This window comes from Trematomus bernacchii, unplaced genomic scaffold, assembly GCF_902827165.1.
Source record: "Trematomus bernacchii unplaced genomic scaffold, fTreBer1.1, whole genome shotgun sequence".
Classification (NCBI taxonomy): Eukaryota; Metazoa; Chordata; class Actinopteri; order Perciformes; family Nototheniidae; genus Trematomus; species Trematomus bernacchii.
The window spans coordinates 1,677,107-1,701,057 of record NW_022988098.1 but is presented as its reverse complement, the minus strand read 5'-3'; the positions used below and the strand labels follow the sequence as shown (position 1 = coordinate 1,701,057).

Sequence of the window (23,951 nt, the reverse complement as noted above, 5' to 3'; positions counted from 1 at the left end):
TTGCTCAATGATCACATCTGGTGAAAGATGTAACGATAACGAGTAAAACAGCACATTTACTCAAGTACTCGAGGTAACAACAATTTTAGGGTACTTTACTTAAGTCTTATTATGCCAATATGCTAGTTATATTGTACTTGTTATTCCACTACATTCATTTGACAGCTGGAGTTAGTTATGTTGCAGATTATAGACACTATTTAAGAAACTATTACATTAGGGAGGCACAGGTTCAAACCCCACTGCAGTCAGCATGTCGTTGTGTCCCTGGGCAAGACACTTCACCCCAAATTGCTCCTGTGGGGATTGCCCACAGTATTGAGTATGTAAGTCGCTTTGGATAAAAGCGTCTAACAAGTAACATGTAATGTAATGTAATATTATGTATTAATATTGGCCAATTTAAGATACTTATCAATACAAAACAGTTATAGTCAGGTATACATATACGTTTTTATCTATTTCTGAAATAAGCTATTAATTATACTTTTGGGACTTTAAGTATATATTTTATTGTAATACATATGCACTTGGTAGGTTAAATATATGCTTTGCGTGAAAAAAATGTACTTCCAAATGAGTAATTGTTGTCACATACAAGTAAAAACACTGTTTTCCAAACATAAAGATATAACAGTTTCTGTCTTCAATTGGTTACACTCAATTTACTTAAACAAATGTTTGCCTTTTCCTTATTTATATAGTATAAGTATATAATATTCAACTGTAATTGTATCTTATTTGGAGTTGTTATTCATTTAGGCTCACATCAAAGAGGATGTAAAGCAGTTGCAACCTTTTTGAGATTAACCTAGCGCTTCTGACCATATCAATTCTGTTAATGAACTATTCCTTCAGAATGAGCAGTTGTTGGGCACATCAAATGAATCAGTTGTTAGTTACATATAGTGCTACACCCAACAGTGGATTGTTGACAGAGCTAATAAGTATGTTTAAAATCATTTTGCAAAGGCACACCTATTAAAACATTATTCACTGGTAAATGCAATGTTAATAAAAGTGTGGGTATAATTAGGCCAACTAATTGTAGGCATTCTTCTTCAAATGCCCTGTGTGAAGCGTGGAGGAAAAGCTGTTTATTACTTCCTCTCTCTTTTTTTCTTTTACATGCAAATCTTGATTTAAGTCTTACTAACTAACACTTTAAATGGAATTATTATGGCCTTCAAACCAATTATGTTATTATGGCTTGTTATAATGCGATTACAGAGCCTGATCCCGGTGATTGTCTCTTTAAGAAGCAGTGAGAGTGAGAGGAGGTGGCGGTGCGGTTTCACACCCCGGGGTGGGAAACATGGGCGGGGCCAACCACCGCTGACTGACAGCCGTTCAAAGGCTCTCCTACTCGAAGAACCTACATCGACCAATGAAGTGAGGGCTTGACCCGCCCAGCAAACCACAACAGCCAATCACGGCGAGCCAGGGGAGGACCCTGGAATCGCTGTTGTGCATCCAACGTGGGACTACGGAACGATCTCCCAGGGAAAAAAAAGGAAAAGTAACTCAAGAAAGGAAAAAACTCATGGTGGTGCTACACGTTCGTAAGGAGGGGGCACTCTATTTTGCTATTAATCGGATCGTGGAGATTTTGTGACCGCAGACTGCACCTGATAAGCTGTCGGCTGAGTTCTTCTGGATCGGACTGTGTGTGTTTCAAAGTTGGATTAATTCGGCTAACAGCGGCGAAGTGCTGGGTAGATATGGACGATCTGCAGCGCTCGGCTTGAGAGACCAACGCTGGAGTTTTCGGCACTATTCCCGCGGGTCTTAACTTATATTTTACATTTACAACTTTGTATTGGACGTGTTGTAACGCCGTGAGAAGTCAACGTGTAACCGGTTTGCTAAGTTTCAAACTTGCTGCTGCTCTATTGATCAACAGATCAATGTGTCCTTTAACACTTTGCTGTTGCATGTTTTAACAACATGTCACAAAAAGCAGATATCCTATCAAGAAAGTAGTTAAACGACTTTCATGAACACTGTTTTTTAACTTAAATGTGACTTAAGGACGACTTCTACTTTTGCTAGTTCTGTGAATCACCTTTGATTTTTTTAGCCCGCGTCGGACACCAGAGGAGAAAGTTGGACTGGGAACTTGTGTCCTAAATGACTTATTACTGGGATGGAAAACTTACTACCGCACTGCAGTTGTTTCTCCTAGCCCACGTAGCACAAGAAGACAATTAATGTGCTCTAAAAGTCTCCCAGTTTTTCCGAAGAGACATTAATATTCAAGTTTGTGGGTGCGAGGAGAGATCTCAACGGCCGCGCTATTAAAACTGGATACAAAATGGCGGCGTCCCTGGGACGATTTGGATATGTTTCTCGGTGTGTTTTTTATTTAATTTTGTCGGTCGAACTGTTTATCAGCTATGGATTGAGTTCAGACTTGCCGTGTGCCCAGAACTGTACCTGCGACGGAGATGCAGTGGACTGTAGTAACCTGGAGCTGACAGCTACGCCTCTGGACCTTCCTGTCCGGACTGTTTCCTTGTAAGTAAAGCGCTTACTTTGACCTAACCTATTTATTGACCAGCCCATAACTGGGTAACAATGTTTACAACGAAACGAAAAGTGCGTAATAACATAGAAAACTTAACCACAAAGGTACTATCAATACGTACGAGACAGGTTTCGATACGGTTTCCTCTGAAGGAATCCCGTATGAGAAGATTTGGTTAGGATTTGCATAATTGTCTATCAAGTGTTGCAGGGTGAGAAGAGCCAGTTGTCATGTGTATTCCTTCTTCATAACAGTAACTTTGAGTAAGTTTTTAGGTGTAACATTTAAGTTTTTCAAATGTTCCTGGTGGGACCTCCTTTTACCCCATTATAGCCCCTCGGAGGTCCCTGCACCCCTCTCTGGAAACTAATGGAACAACAAACCACAAGCCCTGTTTGCACACACAGCTCTGACCCATCACGTTGTAACTTGATAACAAATTGTTTATGCAATGCATGAATTAAGTTAGCACCTATTCTTTCATAACAAGACAACAGGCAAACTGGTTTCTTTATGTGTTTGACTGTAGGCCAAATGTACCTTTCAGTATCCGTTTTCTATGTCAACGCTTGTTTGCCTAATTTAATTCAGGCTTGTATTCTCATGTATTGTAACAGGTGTAATGATAGCTGCAGAAAGTGGAACAAACATACACAAAATAGACTACTGTGTTTGTGGGCATTATTTATTTTGTAGGTTAAATGCCTTGCTCAAGGGCACATTGACATATAGTGGCACATCTGTGTATTGTGTCTTGAACTTATCCTGTTGGTTTGAACATTATTTTTAAACTATTCTTTAAAATCAGTTTCAAATTCGTAGTATAATAGTGTCTTTGAATAAAAATTGGATTATATTGCAGAAATATTGCAGTTAGGAGACGTTACAAGATGTGTGCTTTTTGTATCTATCCAAACATGTATTTGCATTTCCAATGTTCGAATGAACAAACAGTCCCCTCAGGCTGAGTAAACAAAATCAGCAACACATGTCATAACGGCTAAGCCTCTTCTTTGTGACAATTGATTTTCAGAAATACACAGCTCTCTGTCTTCCTAATCAACAATTTCTCTCACCTCTGTACATTGCAATGACCATTGACATTTGTGAATCCTCTGTGACAATTGGGCATCTTGTTGCAGAATCATCAGCATCTGTTTGTGTGTGTTTCTTCTGGGAACGTGGGGTTAAAGACCAGAGACCCAAAGACTTCTCTGGCTCCCAGGTTCCTGTGTTAGGCAGTTTATCTTCCCCTGGGAAGTAAGGAATGCAACTTTTAAAAAAGTCCTTTAAAAACATGAATAACGGCACTTGTGCCCGGGTAGCCTCATTGCCCTGAAGCACCACTTAGCCAAGTTCAAGTGTAGACGCTGTTTATCATGCAAGTACGTAGACACACACTACTCCTCCTGTTCTCCTGGACAAAGGACAACTACTATTGGACAAATGTCCCATGTGAAACAGCTGCATGAAACCTCAAAAATGCGAGTCTACTTCTGTTATCTCAGCCAAACCTTATCGGTCAAGATTTAAGGACCCGCAATCTTGTTGTTTTCAAAGGGAATGGCTTTATGGCTTTGAATTATCTTTTTAAAACACCTAGGTTGAATATTTCCACACCGCTTGAGATAGTCACGTAACGCTGGCAGGTTACTCAAAGGGAACCAGCTCAGTTCCTTCGGGGTCTGTAAACGAGCCAGATTAGCAGATGATTACTACACACAAAGAGACAAGTATGAACAATTTCACTTGTGGCCCGGTGTGATCCCATTATAAGGTACCATTCGCAGAGTCCTGTCCACTTGAGTGGCTAACATGTCTTTCTGAAAGTTATTTCAGTTTCTGAGTGCTGCCTGTGCAAAACAATGTGTGCAGGTGCTGCTTGTGAGTGTAAGCTATTCTCATACAAGAGGGGAACTAGTACTGTTGAAAGTTAAAGTTGATATAGCAAGTGCTGAGTGCAATAATAATAGCTTATCGCGTCAATGGAGCTCACTGAGTGTCCGTTTGCCAAATGCCTTGTTCTAAAACAAAGTGTGTTTGTGCAGATCTACCTTCAGGCATCTGAGCCAAGCTAAATCAGTGTGAAATCAACTGTCTCTGTTGTGTTTACCCCAGGGAGGTAGCAGCAGCAGCAGCAGTGGAAGGGAGGACAGTATTGGGGACAGAAAACACATGTCACCTAGGCCAACTTTTCTTTCCTTCTCTACTACATAATGCAACATATCTGAAACACCTGTAGGATTTGACTTCAACAAGTAGCTAAAACACCTATTACTGCATTTATTAATAAAGAACAAACCCCCCAAAATGAATTTGACAAGCATGTGTGCATGTTCCTCATCCTCTCTGTTTGCAGTAGTTCAAGCAGAGAGGATAAACCCAGCTTAAAATGAATGGAGATTTCCCACCCTTTTGTGTGGGTGGAGAAGGATTGCGCTGTCATGTATTTGCTGCAATTATCTTTATACAGGCTCTTAAATTGGGATAACAGTAATGAACACAGCAGTGGTACCTCAGGACCTGCATTTGTACTGCAGCTTACAGAGGGAAATAGTTCTTAAGGAGAGTCATCATATGTCAGGATGTGGGAGTTTTGTGCAGGTGTGGAATAATATTGCTCACTGACAAATGTATTTAAAGCTTTTAGCACACATTGTACAGCTAGAAAGAAGTAGCCTTTGATGCCCCTACAAGTGACACTTCTATGCGTTTGGTTCCTGCCTTAAGTTTGTGTCATTTTCTTAAAAATCTGCATCTTTAAAAGACGTTAGGATTTAATCTAAGTGGCGTTAGACCTCATAAAAGAAGTTCCATAATGCACTGTATTTAAGTCACTTTTAGAGTGCTTTGTTTTAAAATGTATTTCTAAGAACCAGGGGAGTTAAGGCAGCTAAGGGGTAGGTCTTCAAAATGTATCCATTGGTAGATATCCTTAAAGGCCAGAGGATGTTAAAAAGTGAATATAGTGATATAGAGGCAAATCCTGAAAAAACAGACTGAGGTAAGATGGATAAGGGTTAGTTGGGAAAAAGTGTGATTGACTACGTTTGGTAAAAACAATTATTTACTGCAACATATTAACGACTTATTGCAATAATATTAAGCTAATGATACATAGCAAGAAAATCCTTTTTGTCCTTAGGCCTTTGCCTTTTTATGTATGTTTTTTAAACATATCCTTTGCTGTTTTACACCAGTGCTTCTAACATTTGTGAAACTGACCCCCAGTCTCAGATGTCTGTCTATTGTTTCTGATTGACGAATAGCCTAATAACATTCAAAGCAAGTTTGCTCTCACACAGTCACATATTCCCTCTCAGGAGTGGTGCCTTATCTTATTTGCAGCCAGAGTAATGTGTATAAAAAGCATTTTTACCCACAGAGCCACCGGCGTAATGGGATTTTGTGAGTTAATAAAAGCATGAACATTACTAATTCTGCTGGCTGAGATTGCTGTGGCTGGATAGAGATAAAGCAGATACGTCACGTGTCTGTTTGTTTTTCTGCCAGCGCCTCTACTTTCTCTCCTGGGACTGTAAAATCCTTTTGTTTTATTGATAAAGAAAGCTGCAATTTTTTAAGGAGTTTGTCTTTATTTTCCTTTGTTGAAGTCCTTGCATTATTAACTTGCAGAAACTCTGGTGAAAAGCAAGAAGAAGTCTGATCTTGAATGGTCCCCTTTGTAACCAAAGCATTTCCCAAGTGGTTTCCCAAGATTCCCAACGTGCTGGCCATAATGCTTGGTGTAAACCCAGCGTTCTTCCGCGACCTGACCCCAAGTCGTAGCCTTAAACCTCACAGTACAGTCTTATTGGTAAACACCACCCCCAGCAGTTGGTTTTGGCTTCTACCCTCCGGAAATGGGTTTGTGTTGGCGGTTTCCTGACAGGGGCCGGGAGCTCGGCTTGCTAGTTGCGGATTGGTCGGCGTAGGGTGGGGCCACAGATCACCTGGCCTGTGGGCAATATGGGACGAGGTAGGGGGATATTTTCCACCCACTGCATGGAAGTGTTTTGTTTATGACACGGTCTGCTGCTGCTGCTGCGGCTGCGGCTGCGGCTGGTTCCTTCAGGCTGGTTCCTCTGGTGGGTGAAAGTCCTGTCGGTGGTCAGAAACCTCAACCACTGTCACACATGTTGTAACACACGGAGAAAACCCAGAGGAAATGAAACATTACAGGACTTTCTGCTTGTATGTCACTATCAGACACAGCTCAAGTGAATTACCACCGCAGGACTGTGCTCTCCATTGGTACAGTGTTTCTATCTTGGCCAAGTACCCCCTTAACCCTAACCCTAACCGATTTTGTCAAGTCCATGAACTTCATAAATGCTTCTCTCTGCTTAAACAGGTAAACATTTCAGCAGTTGGGGGAGAGATGCAATACTCTGCAGGGCCGAGCCCATTGTGGTTTCTAGCACATTTCTCGCTACGCGGCCTTGTAATCTTGTGGTAACGGGAGTGATTATACTAAGTTTGTTTATTGTCATTGTTTCCTTAGCCCTTGTGGATAGATTAAAGTCAAACTCGAGAACTTGGAAGGGTTTAAGATGATATTATCATTGGCACAGATTTTAATCTGCTGCTCTTTACGTTTTCTCTTCCTTATCAGGCTGTTCGGTGTTAAGCCGGACAGTAAAAGTACTGTGAGTGTCGAAATGGAAATTTAAAACAAGCGGCAATCTATTTTTTGTTGTAATAGATACCTCTTTTAACCGACTGAGATGATTCATGCATAACATTAGCTGTGAACAAATTAAGTAGGAACAGCTAAGGTTGAGCCCTTACTCCAATAACAACTGATAAAGTCAGACTTTTACATGAAGACATGGAAGTGAGCTCATGGCCTCGCACTGGTTTTAATGACAATCAAAGAGCTGCTGCCACAAGTCATTCTCCAGGAATCTAGTCAGCAGAATAGATGGCCCTTTTGTGAAGACACTTTGGGGCGCCAAGTTTTTTCCCTTCCACCTTTCCCTCTCCCCCAAAGTCGGTGTCTACAAAGTGTGCTTGATCGATGAATCATCTGTGAATTCTGTACATCTGGTAAGAGTTTGGAAATCTGGAGAAGATGTTAGGGAGAAAAAAAAGCGTGACTTGGACGGAGAGGGAGAGGTTCTGCGCAAGTGAAGCAGCTTCTCCCCAGTCCTCCGAGAAGTGAGCAGGGTTATTTTCGACCTCTCCTCCATATTAGTCTCTGTACTTTCTGATTCTGTAGAAATTAGACCTCCACTGTCTAGACACCCACATGTTCACATATATTTGAAGTCCATTATTTAAACCCTTTTTTTCATCATTGAGTGTAATTATTGGACAATGGCTCCCTGCTAGTATAATAAACATTAAGTGGGGGAAAAGTTGACTAATCATACCGTTCTTTGCTTTGCTTTGAAGTCGGGAGCGTAGGGTCAACTGGCTGCACAATACTAAAACAATACACTAAAGAGACGTGCAGTATTTATGTTGTTCTTTCAGGTGAATTGGGGACGCCCATTGCCTTTTTACTCATGATGAAGTAATGTGGCGCTGTTTGTAACAAACCACTTTGTTATCACACTGCAATCCAGTGTTAAACTCGAGACAACAATAGTGTTATTGGCCTCTCATGTGGAGGGTCCAGGTTGGCGTCGTCGGGCACAGTGCCTCGGGGGGCTACTGCAGAGACCCTTTTCCCAACCTTCTCCCTGTTTGTTTGGAGGGCCCCGCTCCATCCCCATGCGTCAGCCCATAAGCAGCAGCGTGAAGAATGGTCCGTGCACATGGCCCCAAGATGTAACCCGCCTTCCTGCTTTGGAAAACTTCAGAAACAGAGTCACGCTCCCCCTAGCCTCACTGATTTCAAAGGCTGCTGGAAGTCCTTTGTGGAGTTGTGTGTGTGTGTCTGTGTGTCTGTGTGTCTGTGTGTGTGGGGGCGTTCGGAATCTGTAATGCAAATGGTGAAATATCCCATCAGCGCTACACTCCTCTGGTCTTGCACCTAAGATCCCCCTCATCCTTGAAAGATCATGCCCTTGACTCAGATTTTTAGCATCATCACAATTATGACTGACATGTTGTTTGTCGGCTCATGCTTTTATCCTTGTCAAAGTTGATAAGATATTGTTCTGCCCGTTTCCTTCCTCTGTTTGACTGCTGTGTAAAATGGAGTCCTGGAGCCGGCTTTGTGTACACTCTCACTGCAGTTGCCTGGCTATAAACTGGCCCTTAATGACAGGAAGAGTGTTGCGTGTGTATGTGTGTGTCTGGCCTTCCGACACTAAGGTTATTATTTGACTAGTTTTTACGATGCTTTGAAATCGACCACATTAAAGGGCCTTTGTCTCCCGGCTGGACTACAGAAGGCTCATCACTGACATCACTTCACACTTTGAGCGAGCAAAGTTCACGCTGCATTTGTCTATGATAGCGAAGGGGGAGATAATGATGATGTATCTCTGTGTGTGTGCAAGTCCCTGCGCTCGTTCTCCCTCCCCACATCTCCCCTCTCCCACACACACAGTGCTGACTTACAAGAGTAGTGTCATATGCTATGACATCACTCCTGCACTCCCAGATTTCCTCTACTCCCACAGCAGCCATAACACAGCTATTTTTTAAAGGCTTTTAATGAGTTTTATATGTCAGATCGGCTACATGGTCCAGCAATGACGGTCTATTGCAGGCGCTGAGCCCTATTTTTCTTCCTCAGACTCTTTGCTTAGTCAAGGCAGCCTTTTATGAGTCGTCTTTTGAAGACTTATTTCCAAGATTGAAGCTAACTTTTTAGATTGCTTACGTATCTTTCTCAGAGTTGGCTGATTATCAGATGATCTAGCAACTATTTTTGTTAAGGCTTATAAAAGCAAAATAAAAGATACAAATTGTTATTATATAGTCACAAATGGGGCTGTTTGCTGGTCAAAACGGAGTACCTATAAAAAGAATCATGCAGAAGCACCACTTTCAATGTGGTTGTATTTACCAGGGATGTGTTCATAAGTTTCTTGGAAACAAAGCTCTTAAAGTCACACAAAAACCACTGATCGGCTACATAAATCAAAGTCGACTAATCCTCATTTTGGTCTAATTGATTTAAAAATGTTTTTCTTGATTACTCATTTAGCTCTAATCACAAGTAGCAATTGTTAGACACTCAGAAAACCCAGAGTTCTGCATATTCATCAGAGAAAAAGGAAACAGACCTCATGCCGGAAATAAGCAAATGCTTGTTTTTTATTTTTGATGGACGAGTTCATCTTAAGAGTCATTAGTTGATTATTTCACTGATTGGAACTAGTGACACTGCTTCAGGGCAACAAGCGGTTGATTATTTGTTGTTTCTGACATTTGCCTATTTGGGGTGTTCTTGTTTTGCAGCAATGCTATTTTCCTTCTTGATATTTAACAGTCTCTCACTGTTTGTGTTTATTGTTTGTAAGGTGTTTGGGTTGTGGCGGGTGTTTTGAGTTGGAAGGTGGAAGTGTAACTGCACCTCTTTATCCCAGACCGGCCCTCTCGTTTCACGTTTCCAGCTCTGCCGACAGAAAGAGGTTATGCTGACCTTTGTGCTCACTGATGGCAAGCAGTTTGTTAAACACAGTTGAAGTGTTGGCTGGAGCTATTTAGAACAGATGGTTCATGTTAAATGGGGCCTGTTTTTTATATTTGTGAATATTTTGTAATTTTAACTTCAGGAATGTTGTCTTGGAGTGTACCGCCAGAACAACTATATGATGTTTCTGTGGTTAAAACACTTTTTTGATTTCATTGATATTTTTTTTTCACAAAGTCATTAATGCCATGATTGCACTTTTTCATTATTTGCTTTATTGTCCTTTTGAACCATGAGTAAACACAAATGATTTAAAAAGAATGTACAAAATGCCCACCTGGCTTGGCACCAGTCAGAACGGCTTGACTTCAGTGGGAAAGTAAGCATTTGGCTCAACATGCGGCCTTGAATTATCACACACTTTCTTTGGTTAAGTACCTGGCAGAGAGATCTTTTGATTTAGATCCTGCTGACTAATCTCAAACAGTCCTGCCCATTTGTCTAAACTAGTTGTACCGTACAATGGAATGTTTGAAGCTTTAAGTGAAACTGCTTTGTAGTGTTTGCCGTGGTTAATCACAGCGACTGTTCACATCTCTATACATCCTTTTTTTTCCCCGGCTGGTTAAATAATATGACGTAAACCTGTCGAGGTCGCCGGTTTGTTCTCTCTGTGTGTTTGCTCCTGATAGTGTTGGTGTCCACATCTCTCAAAGTCCAAAACTCTAATGGTTTCAAGGCTTCTTCCAGAAACTGCATGATTGTAAGGTCACTTTCTGGAAAGCATTAACCACACTTAGCACTGGAGTCCTCCCCTCCTTCCACAGGAGAGAGGGGGGAAGGTAGAGGGAGGGAAATGGGTGTTATCACCATCGCTTCATACAGTAGGTGTTAAAAAGCTGTGAAACTTATCTAATCTGATAGGCAAGAAAATAAATCTGGCTGAGAGTGAGATGAAGGGGAAAAGGCTCAGTTGTGTAAACACCATCGGTGACTGAGAAAGAGGCACATGCATGCTTGCACACTCACACAAAGGGCCCGTTCTGTTTGTTGCCGTGGCCTTTAGCACCAGTACGGCAGGTTTGGCTCTCAAACGCGACTTGCCTTTGTTCTGTTTTGCCCTGTTTTTTATTGTAAGTGTTGAGATTGAGGGGCTATGAATATGTGCATAGCCAATTTCCTCCACCTTAAAATGCTAAATTAAAAAACTCTTTGGAGTCGGTGTCCCTGGGTGAATCTTTTATACGCCTGTAACTCAAGGTTCACTGGGTCAAATATCTCAACCTGTTTTGTGCCAAAAGCAGGTTGATAAAAGCTACAGATTGCTCTTCCAGGTGACACCGCTCTCCCAAGTTCATCTTGTCTGAGCCGTGTGTGTGAATAAATGTACCTCCAGGCAGAGGCGGCCCATTGGAAGGCTGTCATTTTTTCACTTAGCTCCACCATAACGAGGTAATTGCCTCCTGTACAACGATTTTAGTGAACTGGGTTGCAATGTGAGGTTCCCCCAGTAAATGACCTTAACTTAGACCTATGCTTTCAAAGCGTAGTTTGGGATCGACCCGCCTCAATAATGGTACTTCTATTTTGTTTTCGGTGCTGGTAATGCCCTCTCGGTGCTGAATCCTTATTGGCAACCAGAAGAGAAAATGTGAGCTTTTCGTCAACTGTACAGCCTAGGTTTTCTGGATTAATGGAACAAACACATATGTGATTGATATTAAAGATATCTTGGTTACTTAAACATTTCAGGATGTCCCATGTCGCAAAAATGACAGTTCTCTCTGACCAATCAGTGGTCTGCAGGGATCTAACTCAACTCTACAGTGTCTGCTTGCTTTGAACCTTATTAGAGGTGGTACCTAAAAAAGTATCATGTATTATCCAAATCCAGCAACACACATGCTCAGCTCCCTGTCAGCCCAATGCCTGCAGGCTAGACACATGCCCTGCTATTATCTCCTCACACACACACCCCACACACACACACACACAGGCAGGGAGGAAGATTTGCGGAGCGAGGCTGTCATTATCTGCAATCAAACACAGAAGACAAGAAAGGGAAATCTGTCAAGTGGGTTGGAGATTGAGATTGATGGGCATAAACAGTATTAAATCGTATACAGTCCTTTGCTTTGGTTCTGACCCAGCCTCCTCACATTTACTTCCATAATATCCATGCCTACTTCCTCCTTAAATGAAGAATTAATGACATGAAGTAACAGGGTCCAGCCCCTAAACCCTCTGCGGTCTTTAAGTGGGACAAGAGGATGAGGAATGTGTTGCATCAGGTAAAAGTGTCCCCAGTGTCTGGGAACAAGCAGCCAACTCTCAGCAGGCCTGTGAAACATTCCTGGGCCGTCTCTCACGTCTGGACAGAGGGATGGAGGGGCAGGGAGGCGAGCGGCTCGGAGCTGTGGGCTCCCTTTGTCTCGTCTGGCCTAACCCCAATGCACAGACAGCACTCTCACTGCAGCCGTCTCTCTGCCAACTGACCAGCCGCATGCCAGCCGGGCAGGAGGTGTGTGACACAGATAGCACTTGTTTGTGCGTGAAGTACATTTGATTCATATGCCGTGGGAAGCTCAATCTAAAATGCAGTGTTCGGTTGGTTCACCCCCTCCTCCCCACTCTGTGACGGTGGTAACGCTATATCACCGGACAAGTCGCTCGGTAATAAGCCTCCGTACAAGTCAAGTGCCAGCGATTAAATACACTGTTAGCCTAAAGTGCAAATTGACTAATGCAGATGAATGGCCTGCGGGTGATGTTTGGAAAGTGAGCCAGGAGAGAGAGACACTCTGTATCGATAGTATTGATCCGGCCCTCCTAGAAGGCCAGCCCAATGGATGTACTGCAGTGTTTTCAGACATACTTAATACGGACGTATGAGGCTGTTTGTCAAATGGGAGACATAATTGGTGTCATCGATCAGGATCTCTATTCAAACAAGTGAAAAATGGCAATGACAAATACAAAAAGAGTTATGAAAAGATATTGTGCGTGTTTTTAAATGTCATCCGTGTCTGCGCTGAAGGACTTGAACTACATTTGTATTTACATCTCCTCTTGTCTTCTCTTTTTCCAGAAATCTTGGCCACAACAAGCTGACCTCCATTGATGTTGAAGCTTTTGACAACCTTCCCAACCTGAGAGAGCTGTAAGTAGTCACAGACAGAATACATGATCCATGAAGTGTGTGTATGGCCCTGTCTTTTTGTTTCTGTTGTGAGGGTTTGCTCTGAATGTGGCAATTTCTTTTAACGTTTTTATCAATGACTTCATTCCGACAAACGGTTTGCACTCTACTTCCTAGTAACGTCCTCGTATGTGTTTCCTTGAACTAAGTCCAATTGAGAATAAAGTGGTGGTTTTCTATATTAAGCCTCCGCTCCACCACCCGATACTGTGGCCAACGCTGGCCTTGTAAATATTTTATATACGGTGAGGAGAGGGCTTGGCTTTGTGTCACTCAGCGCCAGTACACAAGACACATACACACACACACACAGGCTAACTGGTGATACACACACTGGTGACATCTCTGGCAGGTCATACGCTCCTGGACATCTGTTTTACTCCCGTGTTATTTTGGTCTTTTTAAAAGGATGACTTGCTCTGCGTCAGAAGTGACAAGTCGTGTGTTAGATATTTAATTCGAAAATCGATATTAAAGTTTTTGATTGAATCCATCTTCATGAAAAGTGTGGAATAGCACCAAGGACACTGTGTAATCTCAGCTATAATGCACATTTTTGTATAGAAATTAACTTCACTAACATAGGTGTAGCTTAGCTTTAACCCAGGCTCTATGCTAGTGTCTGCATTTTGAGATGTAAAGGGCTACTTAAATTCTTTTCTGCACTCTTTATTACTTTACTTTTGGAACTTTTGACTACTTGAAAATGCCTGTGAAGTCCTCTCACCTCATAACAACATATCATTCTTGTGTATGTCTTTATTTTTGATTTGTTGTTCTCTAACCCACTGCTTTGTCCCTTTTTCAGGCGGCTGGACCACAATGAGCTCACGTCTATACCAGATTTAGGACAGGCTGCTTCCAAGATTGTATCTCTCTACCTGTAAGTACTTCCTTTACTGCTTCTGGTGCTAACAGTACCCGAATGATCTGGCTCTCTGTTTCTGTATTCTAAGGTCATTGGCCTCCTTGAAATGCTCCTGAAATAGTCTCTTTACGTCTATGGACGACGCATATGCCTTTGCAGAAGTTGGCTATGAATGTCACTGTACTACACTGATCTACATTGAACATTTCTCCACTTGGGCTCTGTTGGCGTAAATATTGAGCTCTGCCTTCAGCGATTAGTATGTGGTCAAGTAACTGACTGCTCTTGTTAGCTTGCCATGTGCTTGTGTCTACAGTGAGCAGTGCTGGCTGCTCCGAGTGTCAGCTCGTATATATACTTCCAACTCGCTTGCTGCTCCCGGTTGTGAAACTGTGCCTGTGGGGACTGCCTGCACTGGCATCTCACTCCAGATTTACTGCCTTATTTAGGTAGGGCGTGTGAGCGCTTGTGGATGTCACGAACGTCAAGTTGGTAGTTTATCAACAGTTTAGTTCTTACGCCGTTGAGGGAAAGTCATGCTGGGAAAGAGGTAGTGTGATTACTTTATTCAAGTTGCACTCTGGTTGACAGTAAATGCTACCTCTGAGGGAAATGCGCAAAAAGGTATCATGTTCCATTTTTTGATTATGGTGATACTAGTTCTTTTTTAGTTGGATGATACATTTGAGATAATGAAATTATAATAACTGAGCTACTGCTACCTTAATGGGATTGTATTTATATAGCGTCCGACCACTCAAAACACTTTTAAATGACATGCTAACCCTAACCCATTCACACGCACGTTCATACATCGGCCTTACAGAGCAAGTAGGGGTTCAATATCTTCAAAATGCGGACTGGAAGAGCCAGGTACATGACCACTAATCCTCCAGTTGGTGGAAAACCTTCTCCGCCTCCTGACCCGCCCTAAATGGTTAACACCATACTTGCACAAGGCAGACCTCATTATTCTTTCAACACTTTCATTTAAGTCATTAATGTTATCTCAGTAGCAACAGTTTGCTGTGTTGTTATGATGCTCAACAATGTCTAAAGGAATTCGAGGCCCACAAAACAAACACAGTCCAATGAACAGCTTACGAAGGTGACACCAAAATAGGCCTAAGATAAAAATTCAAAAGGCTTAAGCTGATAGGAAAGCTTATAACAATTCTTATGACAAGATAAATGGCGATGCTTCATGGTTTCTGATTACACACTTACACCCACACACACATTTGTATGATCTGTTGTGTTGACGGTTGTTTCCGGCGTGCCATAGGTTTTTCCATTTGTGTGAGTAGGAAACATTCTAACATCTAACTCAACCTGAAACAAGAAAGTTAAACTCCCCTAAGCTAGCGCAGTGCTAACCGCTAGCTTCACTTTGTGCATCTCTTCACACCTTGCTAGCATGCCGGGCCCACTGCCTGGTGGTAAAGTGCGCAGCTGCTGGTTCCTGTAATGTTGCTCATAGTCATATCATTTTCAGTGGTGAGTTACACCTTTGCACTCCCTGTGTGTCATCTGACCGCTTCTCAGAATTGATTATGATGCACTTATGTGGTCAGACAATTTCTGTAAGCTGTGTACAGTTATTAAAGGGGAATTTGAGGTTTGATTAAGCAACGCTGACATCTGTTTCCAAAAGTGTTGAGCTTTTGTTGATGTGCTTTCTTATCAGTCTTGATCTGTAGCCCAAACTCCTCTTCTGGTTGGAGCAAGTTCACCTTAACTTAGACAAACTGTGCAGAGCCAATCCTCCAAATGATCGGGGTGTCTTTTTTTGGCCTGACTTGAGGCCTGTTGCTAGGGGAAGGCCTGCAGGCGGGAGGCTGGAGGGAGGGTCAGATCTTTACAAAGCCAAACAGCTGAAGCGAAGGCCCACTGAAGCACTTGCAGCTGCAGCTGTCAGTCACATGGCTTACAGTAAAATGGGTGACAGTGAGAAGGGGAGGAAGGATGAGAAAATAGGGAGGGAGGAAGGGACGGGGGGATGTGAGTAGTGTCAGATCAGGGTGACATCACCAACATGTCGAAAGAGGAATGGTGGAGGAGGCAGCAGGAGGGTACGAAAGAAGGGAAGCAAAAGGCGAGCTCATGCTTAGGGTTATTCCCAAAATGCAATGCTCAGCCTCCCCCTCGCCAACCATCAAGCACTCCGTAGTGAGACTGTGTGTGTGTGAGGCAGTAGTGTTTCTGTGCCATTGGTGGAGTTTGTCTGGAATGTCGTCTGACTACAAGTTTGTGCGAGACAGTGGTTAACACACACACACACACACACACACACACACACGGACGGACGGACGGACGGACGGAGTATCTGTCTTCAGACCCTTATCCCACAGTAAACCCGGCTGAGATCCCATTATCTGCGGTTACACGAGTGTATCAGTGTGCTGATGTTAAACGGCAAGTTTCCAGGATTTCTGGCATTCTAATTGTTCAATTGAGTAAATTCCTGCGGCGACGGGCGGTACTGGGAAAAGTAAAAACATTTTAATCATATATTTTTGGTTTTAATTACTGCAATTATCCTACTTTGCTACACGCTGGACTCAATAAAACACCTTGAAAGAAGTGAGACACTTTTTATTATATTCTTTTCGGCAGAGACAGAGAGAGACATTGTCAAAATAAATATGGTTGCATTTAACCTGTGATGCAAACAAACTTTTTGTAGACGTTTATCATTATTTCTATTAGTAATGTTACTAAATATTACTTGAAGATTTTTATTTGAATCCAGGGTTGCTCATGTTTTACTTTTACAAAGATAATCATCAGACTGAAATGTTATCAGCACATTGCTATTTGAAGCTATCTGACTCAGAATCTCCGAGAGCTGACACTTACAAAGAAGCCGACTCACTCCTGTGGGCGTCCCATATAGGAAAATATAAAATAGCTTAGTACTATTCAAATAAAAATAAAGGAGTATCAGGGCTAAAAAAGAAGGAGTGAGCTGGACTTATTTTCCCTGCTTCCCTTTTCTCTTTGTTTTTAATCTCATGCTTGGTTGAGAAGTGACTTTTATTTGGCCTGTTCTCCACTTCCTGTAGCTTTCATCCCCTTCCTTAAACTGACATGTCCAGCAGTTCTTTTTGATTACTGCCGTTCTCGTGGAATTCATTATGTACAGATAAGCCTGACTTTATGATTGAAGAACTGTAGTTGAAACTTTTAAACTATCATAGATCCATCAGAAACAGAAACATATCATCAACAACACTCTTAAAATAAAAAGTCACAGGACAAACCAACCAAATGCCAGGCTCCCACAGTCCCACAATGCACTTGGTGAGCCCAGTGCCATCCCGCAGACTCCCAGAATGCCTCAGCAGGATGCCCCCAAAAAAAGCAACAGTTTTAAAAACACAGTGTCAAAGTGACAGCAGAGCAGCACAAACTTTCCCATTGTGCTCATCGCCGGGCCAGCCGACATCAAAGCGCTTCTTTAAAACAGCTCGGGATAGAAATCATATGGCCCGCTGGATGATCTGATTTTGAAATAATTCTCCTTTTGTCCCCACCGCCGGCTTCAAACGCGAGGGACGGGCCAAACCCAGAGATGACACTGGAAACTGTGGAATGGGCTCGCTAGTGTAAACCGCTGTTGCACTTTCCATACATCAAAAGAAGTGTCAAAATGAGCCGGGCTCATGCTAATCAGATGGTCAATGGGGCAGGGTAATGAGATTTGGAATTAAGTGGAATCAAGGCGAATAAGGCCCCCGGACATCAAAGGGAACGAGGGTGAGCCGGGCTCGTCTTTATCAGAAATGTCACCGGCAGTATGATAATCAGATTTTATAAACGCTACTATTGTATGCGCGGACTTCAAACGCGACAAGGCTTTATCCGTCTCTCACACACAGCTGGGCCCTGACTTTGGGAGGGAGAGAGAGAGAGAGAGAGAGGATCTGGGTTGAGTGGTGTAAAGGAGAACGGGGCGAGAGAACGAGGTCGGCCTCTCCCACTAGTTTGAGACTGATCTGTTTTTCCCATCAAAGGTCACCAGCTGTTGACCCCACCTCACCCCTTCATCTCCTCCCCCTCTCTTACTCCTCCCCCATTCTTTCCCTCCCCTCTTTGCTCAGGCTCACTGTAGCCACTGTCTGTTGCTCTGTTGTGTGTGTGTGTGTGTGTGTGTGTGTGTGTGTGTGTGTGTGTGTGTGTGTGTGTGTGTGTGTGTGTGTGTGTGTGTGTGTGTGTGTGTGTGTGTGTGTGTGTGTGTGTGTGTGTGTGTGTGGTGTGTGTGTGTGTGTGTGTGTGTGTGTGTGTGTGTGTGTGTGTGTGTGTGTGTGTGTGTGTGTGTGTGTGTGTGTGTGTGTGTGTGTGTGTGTGTGTGTGTGTGTGTGTGTGTGTGTGTGTGTGTGTGTGTGTGTGTGTGTGTGTGTGTGTGTGTGTGTGTGTGTGTGTGTGCCCAGGCCTGCTTGCATGGCTCATTCTTAACCATTTCTGCCACTGTTTATTCAGGTGGGCCACTGTGGTGTGACCCCTCCTCCGCTCAGACACCAATGAATATCTGTGTGTGTGTGTCCTGGCTGAAGGCTAGAAAGGAAGCAGGAAGGAGGGACTGACCTTGTTTTGACGAGTTTGACTGGTGGAACACCTGCTCTCTCTCTCTTTCCCTCTGGCTGTCTCTGTCACACACTCGTACACACACCTGGCTGAAAAGTCAAGAGAACAATCTCTGAACTTTAGAAGGATGGAAGTCTTTTGTCAAGTCATTTTCACATGCTGTCAACCTCTCTATTGGTTGAGGTAATTGATCTTACCATACAGTTGAATCTGCTTGTGATGCAGGTCATAGAAACACTGCCTGTTGTGTCTCATGCCTGCATATTGTGGGAATGACTTGACTTTGGGTCATCAGTGTGGATCATCAGATTTGGATCCATTTAGGACAGCTCCATGTTGGGAAATGTGTGCATAATCGCAGGGCCTTGGGGAACAAAAGAGATTGAAATACCACATCTTGCTTAAAACCAACAGCTCAAGAACAGACTTTATTTGTAGCTTTCACATGAAGGAACCCCCAGTACATGAAGTTATGGCTGTTGTCATACACCAGCTTTCTTAGTGCCAAATGAAGCTAATTTATACGCTCTCTTTCTTGGCTTTTCACTAACCCGTTTTACATAGAGATCGCTGTAATACACTTAAGATATCCTGCCATGCTGGCTGTCCCAGTTCAGCTCTGTGACTATCTCTGTGGCGGGCCGAGGGTAAGGGTTGGAACAACACTGTCCCCCAATCTGAGCTTGTACCCTTTATACGACGCAGAATAACAGCGCAACATTCCCTCTTTTAATAGTCTATGTTAAAAGAGCTGCTCTCTCACTCGTTAGCCGTGGTTTTTTTTAGTTTTAGTTTTAGACCAGTCGGGTAAATGAAAGTGATACCAAATGAAATTCCCATCCCTAGTTAGCACCCAGGCATGTGTCAAATGTGGCACCCGGGAAAGGCTTTCATGTGTGCTCGGATAACACTGGCTATCACGCTCATGTATGCACATACACATGCACACATGCCTACACAGACACATAGACCTGCTGTAGCAACATGGATGCCTGTGTGTGTGTGCCTGCTTTGCATATTCTATATGTACTGTAAACACCTGTCTGTATGTCTGTCAGTGTGTTTGCACTAGAGTAGGGCTGTGTTTGGGCTTCTTATGTGGCCTCTGGCAGTCCATAAGCTCCACTGACACGTACGTTTGTGTCCCGGTGAGTGTGTCTATCACTTTGGCCGTCCAGCAGTGTGTCTCGTAAGTCTGCCTTCTGATTCTCCAAAATTAAATAGTTAGTCTAACACTTTGTTGAGTGGAGAACCTTCAAATTGGAGTGGAGAAACTTCCCATTTTAAACTTAGAAGGGGGATATGCAATGTCCCCCGCCTGGTACAACTAGCTTCATTTTCAGATTTCCCACCAAAAAGTAGTAATTTTAATTTTTTGGGAGCCTTTTCAAGATAGTTGAGTTTCACTTCTTATTTATTTAGTCAGTACTTCCCACTCGTTTGTTATTTGGCTAGAACTTCTTGAAAACCACACAGCCCTCTCCCCATTCCATCACACACTGAAGTACTCCAAAATCCCCCTTCAAGTGGCTGTGGTTGATCACAGAGGCCCCATCCATCTAACAGATTTATTTTGCGTCTAAGCTCTGTTTAGAAGCACAGGTGTCCTTGGGATTGTTTAAAGAAGGCCAGCCTCTGTTGGGAAGCTCTTAAAGTACACACTTTGTGGTGGATGAAGACCACTTTATTCTGTGTACTCTGCTCTCTTTGTATCTGAGAGTGGGTTTAGAGAAGGCGGGGGATTTGGATTGTCTTCTGTTGGTGATGGGAAAAGGACAGTGAAGTTGAGCAGGGTGATTTATTTTCAGGTTGTGATATGGACACTCGGTAGGGTGGAGTTGGAGGTCTGTGAGTGAAGTTGTTTCCACACTGCCCTAATGCTTCTTTGTGTGTTTTTATTTTCCAGCCATCATAATAAGATCCGCAGTATAGACGGCAGGCGGACCAGAGAGCTGGCTTCTGTGGAAACCCTGGACCTGAGCAATAATGACATCACTGAGCTGCGAGGGCACTGCTTTCCTGCAGGCCTGCAAATCAGACACCTGTAAGTTCAATCTCTAATTATGACTGTGACACGTGACACCAATCTTTAAAAATAAAGGCACTTCAATAAAATAAGATGATATTTAACTTAAGGGGTCAAAATAACGTTTTCTAGGGAAAACTCTCCCTTATAAAAGTGCAATTCAGCATTAATATCTTATTTTTTTACTAATATATAATATAAACCGTTTATATTGTAATATACAATATATATTGTTGTTCTATGTGCACATGATTACTTTAACTAGGTTTTTTATAAATATGTTTACTTTAATGTATCTTTTTATTGCACATTCTTACTTTAACTTCTTATGTTTATATAAATACTTAACATTCAATAATATTTTTTAGATTGATTTCATTCTGCAAAAGAGCAACTGTCATGAAAATCAATTTCCCCAGGGATACATATAGTGATCTGATTTGTATCCAAAGCTGCATAAATGTAATTGATTATGATGTAATATTGCTTTTTAGAAACGGGGCCCTTGAGGTTTGTCACAACTCTCTAATGCCACATTGTACGGTTTCTGCCTTCAGGTACCTTAGCAACAACAAAATCACTTCGCTGGAGCTCGGAGCTCTGGACCATCTGGGCGCGACTCTCCAGGTCCTGAGACTGAGCCGAAACCGCATCAGCCAGATCCCCGTGAAGGCCTTCCAGCTCCCCAGGCTCACCCAGCTGTAAGTACCACTGGATTCCATCACGATAACAACACACAGTTATGTTTTGATCTGCAAAAACTAAATATTTCTGTCATTTTAGCCTGAAAATGATCCCAATTGTAGCCTATCTGAAGACATGATGGAATTGAAAGTATTTAAGAGTTGAATTGAGGAGTCGTGTCTGTTGATCGAGCTCTGTGTGTTTACCGTTTAGAGCGCTATTAGTGTGAGCTACACCTTTAGGCACGGATAAGGTCTGACTAGGTAAACACCGGAGCCACATTATTAGTGATTTATTGCCTTCTTCACTAGTTAGCTCATTCCCCGCACCATTATCTTCGTCAAACCCCCCCTTCGGCCTAGCGGTGAAGTCGACCAATTTGTACCTCAACGCCTCCACTCTGGAGAGCGAATGGACTCCTGTAATGGGAGTCTTCCCCCATTGTGGCTCCAGGAGCTTCCCCAGGTGCCTCTTTGTTGGACAGGTGGCCCCAGTGACACTGTACAAACTTATGAGGATGTTTATCTTTGCCAACCTGAGGGCTTTTAAAACCTTCGCACACACATACCAAATGTACAGAATCATTGCAGAGAGGTCTCAAGCCTTATATGCAAGAATAAAACAAACTGGTGTTAGATATGTTATAGTTAAATTGTTATTTCATAAATTGTTTGTAAGCTACAGCCTGTGGCACAACCAGAAAGGACACCACTGAGGAAGGCCTGTTAATCTGGGGGTTTGTTAGCTACAAAATGCTCCAACTGAAGCGTGCAGGCTACAGGATTCCTTAGTTTTGACTTCAGTGTGATGGATGGTAATATAGAATGAGGGTGAAACATTCCTCAGTCAAAAAGAGAGTGGGAAAAAAGTGTGTTTCCTGCTTTAAGATGTGGGTAATATTTGGACAGATTTTTTTACTAAGAATGATTCATTGCCTTACAGTTTCTTTCCCATGATCAGTTTGATGCATTTCTTCTGTCTGTCCCGCAGTGAGCTGAACAGGAACCGTATCCGTCAGGTGGAGGGTCTCACCTTCCAGGGTCTGTCCAGCCTGGAGGTGCTCAAGCTGCACAGAAACAACATCAACAAACTGACCGACGGCGCCTTCTGGGACCTGGCCAAGATGAAAGTCCTGTACGTAAAAAAAACAAAACAAACTGAAACCGTATCAATAATATATTTACATGAAATGACAAACGTGTCAATTTTATTCTTTTGCACAACTGTCCCTCCAGCTCAGAATTATGAAAACTTTTACAATCAATAAGCACCACATAAACTGACCAGTTACTAAATAAACTGAAATACTCACCTACCAAACCGTATAAGAGCTTTTTGTTCCTTCTTGAACTTTCCCACTCGCAACCACAACACCCATTCCTGTAAACCTGCAATTTCTACACATTACTTCAATTACATGCAAAATAATTCACAAATTGCATTGCAATTGTCAGAAACGCCTCTGCCAGCTGAGTGAATTGAAATTCCCGACATCCTGCTGCCCGTAAACCATTTTTTCAAGATCCTGAAAAATGCACTAACACTTATTCTGTTCATTTTTCTGTCGTGCAGTCACCTGGACTACAACAGCCTGATGGAGGTGAACAGCGGCTCTCTGTACGGCCTCTCCTCCCTCCAGCAGTTATTCCTCAGTAACAACTCTATAGCCCGCATCAACCCAGATGGATGGAAGTTCTGCCAGAAGCTGAGGGAACTGTGAGTACAAGCATATACATGAGCCAGAGCACCTCCTCGCAAAAACATTAAGTAGATAGCTATATTTTCTAAGCCTGGAATGATAACTGCAGTGGAAGAGAAGTCAACAGAGAACATAGTTACATTTTTTTAATCTTGAAGAAGCAGAAACATCCCTTTTAAAATCTTTCCTGTCCGTCTCTTGGGATTTAAACCGTCGTCCTATATCCTGAGAATTCAACACTCCCCACCCACAACCATATCACCCATCTACCTTCCCTAGGGTTACATGACATTGTGCTTTAACACTCAATACACCACGCTATTCTCAGAATAAGCCTGTTTATCCTATAATTAGAGCCGGGCTCAACAGCACTCAAACCCTCCGACAAGAGTTTTTGTACTGGATTCTGAAGCGCCGAGGGTTTGTCAAACCAGCGTGTAATCCTCTAGCGCTCGTGTTGTGGTAATTACACCGAGGGATCACCTTCACGGCCTTTGTCTACCCAGCGAGGAGTTATTATCTGAGAGTCTTTCCTGTTCCGCTGACACGGCGGTGCTATCGCTGCTCTAAAGTGCTCTGCTCAGCTGAGGCGTTGCTAACTGCGAGGTGGCCTGGGGTATCCGTGGCGCCGCTGTTTGTTTATGTGTAACAGTCAGATGGGATAAAGAGGTAGATGTTAGCTTGCTCTCAATGCCGCTTCCTGTGCGCACGTCTGTGAATGACAGATTGCTCCCAGCGCCATCCCCTGAATCATCCCCCAGGCAGCGGTTATATCATTTCTTTCTAGAATGATGATAACCCCCATGACTGATAGAAGAGAGTGACTT

At 42.9% G+C, this 23,951-nt stretch overlaps 1 protein-coding gene across 1 annotated transcript in view; it reads left to right on the top strand.

Annotated features, from left to right (window-relative positions):
- Positions 1 to 1,472: 1,472 nt before the first annotated feature.
- Positions 1,473 to 23,951, top strand: part of lrig1 (leucine-rich repeats and immunoglobulin-like domains 1) — a 35,080-nt gene continuing 12,601 nt past the window's right edge. Inside the window, exons 1-7 of the mRNA XM_034121912.1 lie at positions 1,473 to 2,517; positions 13,150 to 13,221; positions 14,069 to 14,143; positions 20,622 to 20,759; positions 21,299 to 21,442; positions 22,416 to 22,559; positions 22,998 to 23,141. Coding sequence (XP_033977803.1) covers positions 2,315 to 2,517; positions 13,150 to 13,221; positions 14,069 to 14,143; positions 20,622 to 20,759; positions 21,299 to 21,442; positions 22,416 to 22,559; positions 22,998 to 23,141 — 920 coding nt within the window. The 5' untranslated portion in view covers positions 1,473 to 2,314. The remainder of the gene's footprint in view (positions 2,518 to 13,149; positions 13,222 to 14,068; positions 14,144 to 20,621; positions 20,760 to 21,298; positions 21,443 to 22,415; positions 22,560 to 22,997; positions 23,142 to 23,951) is intronic.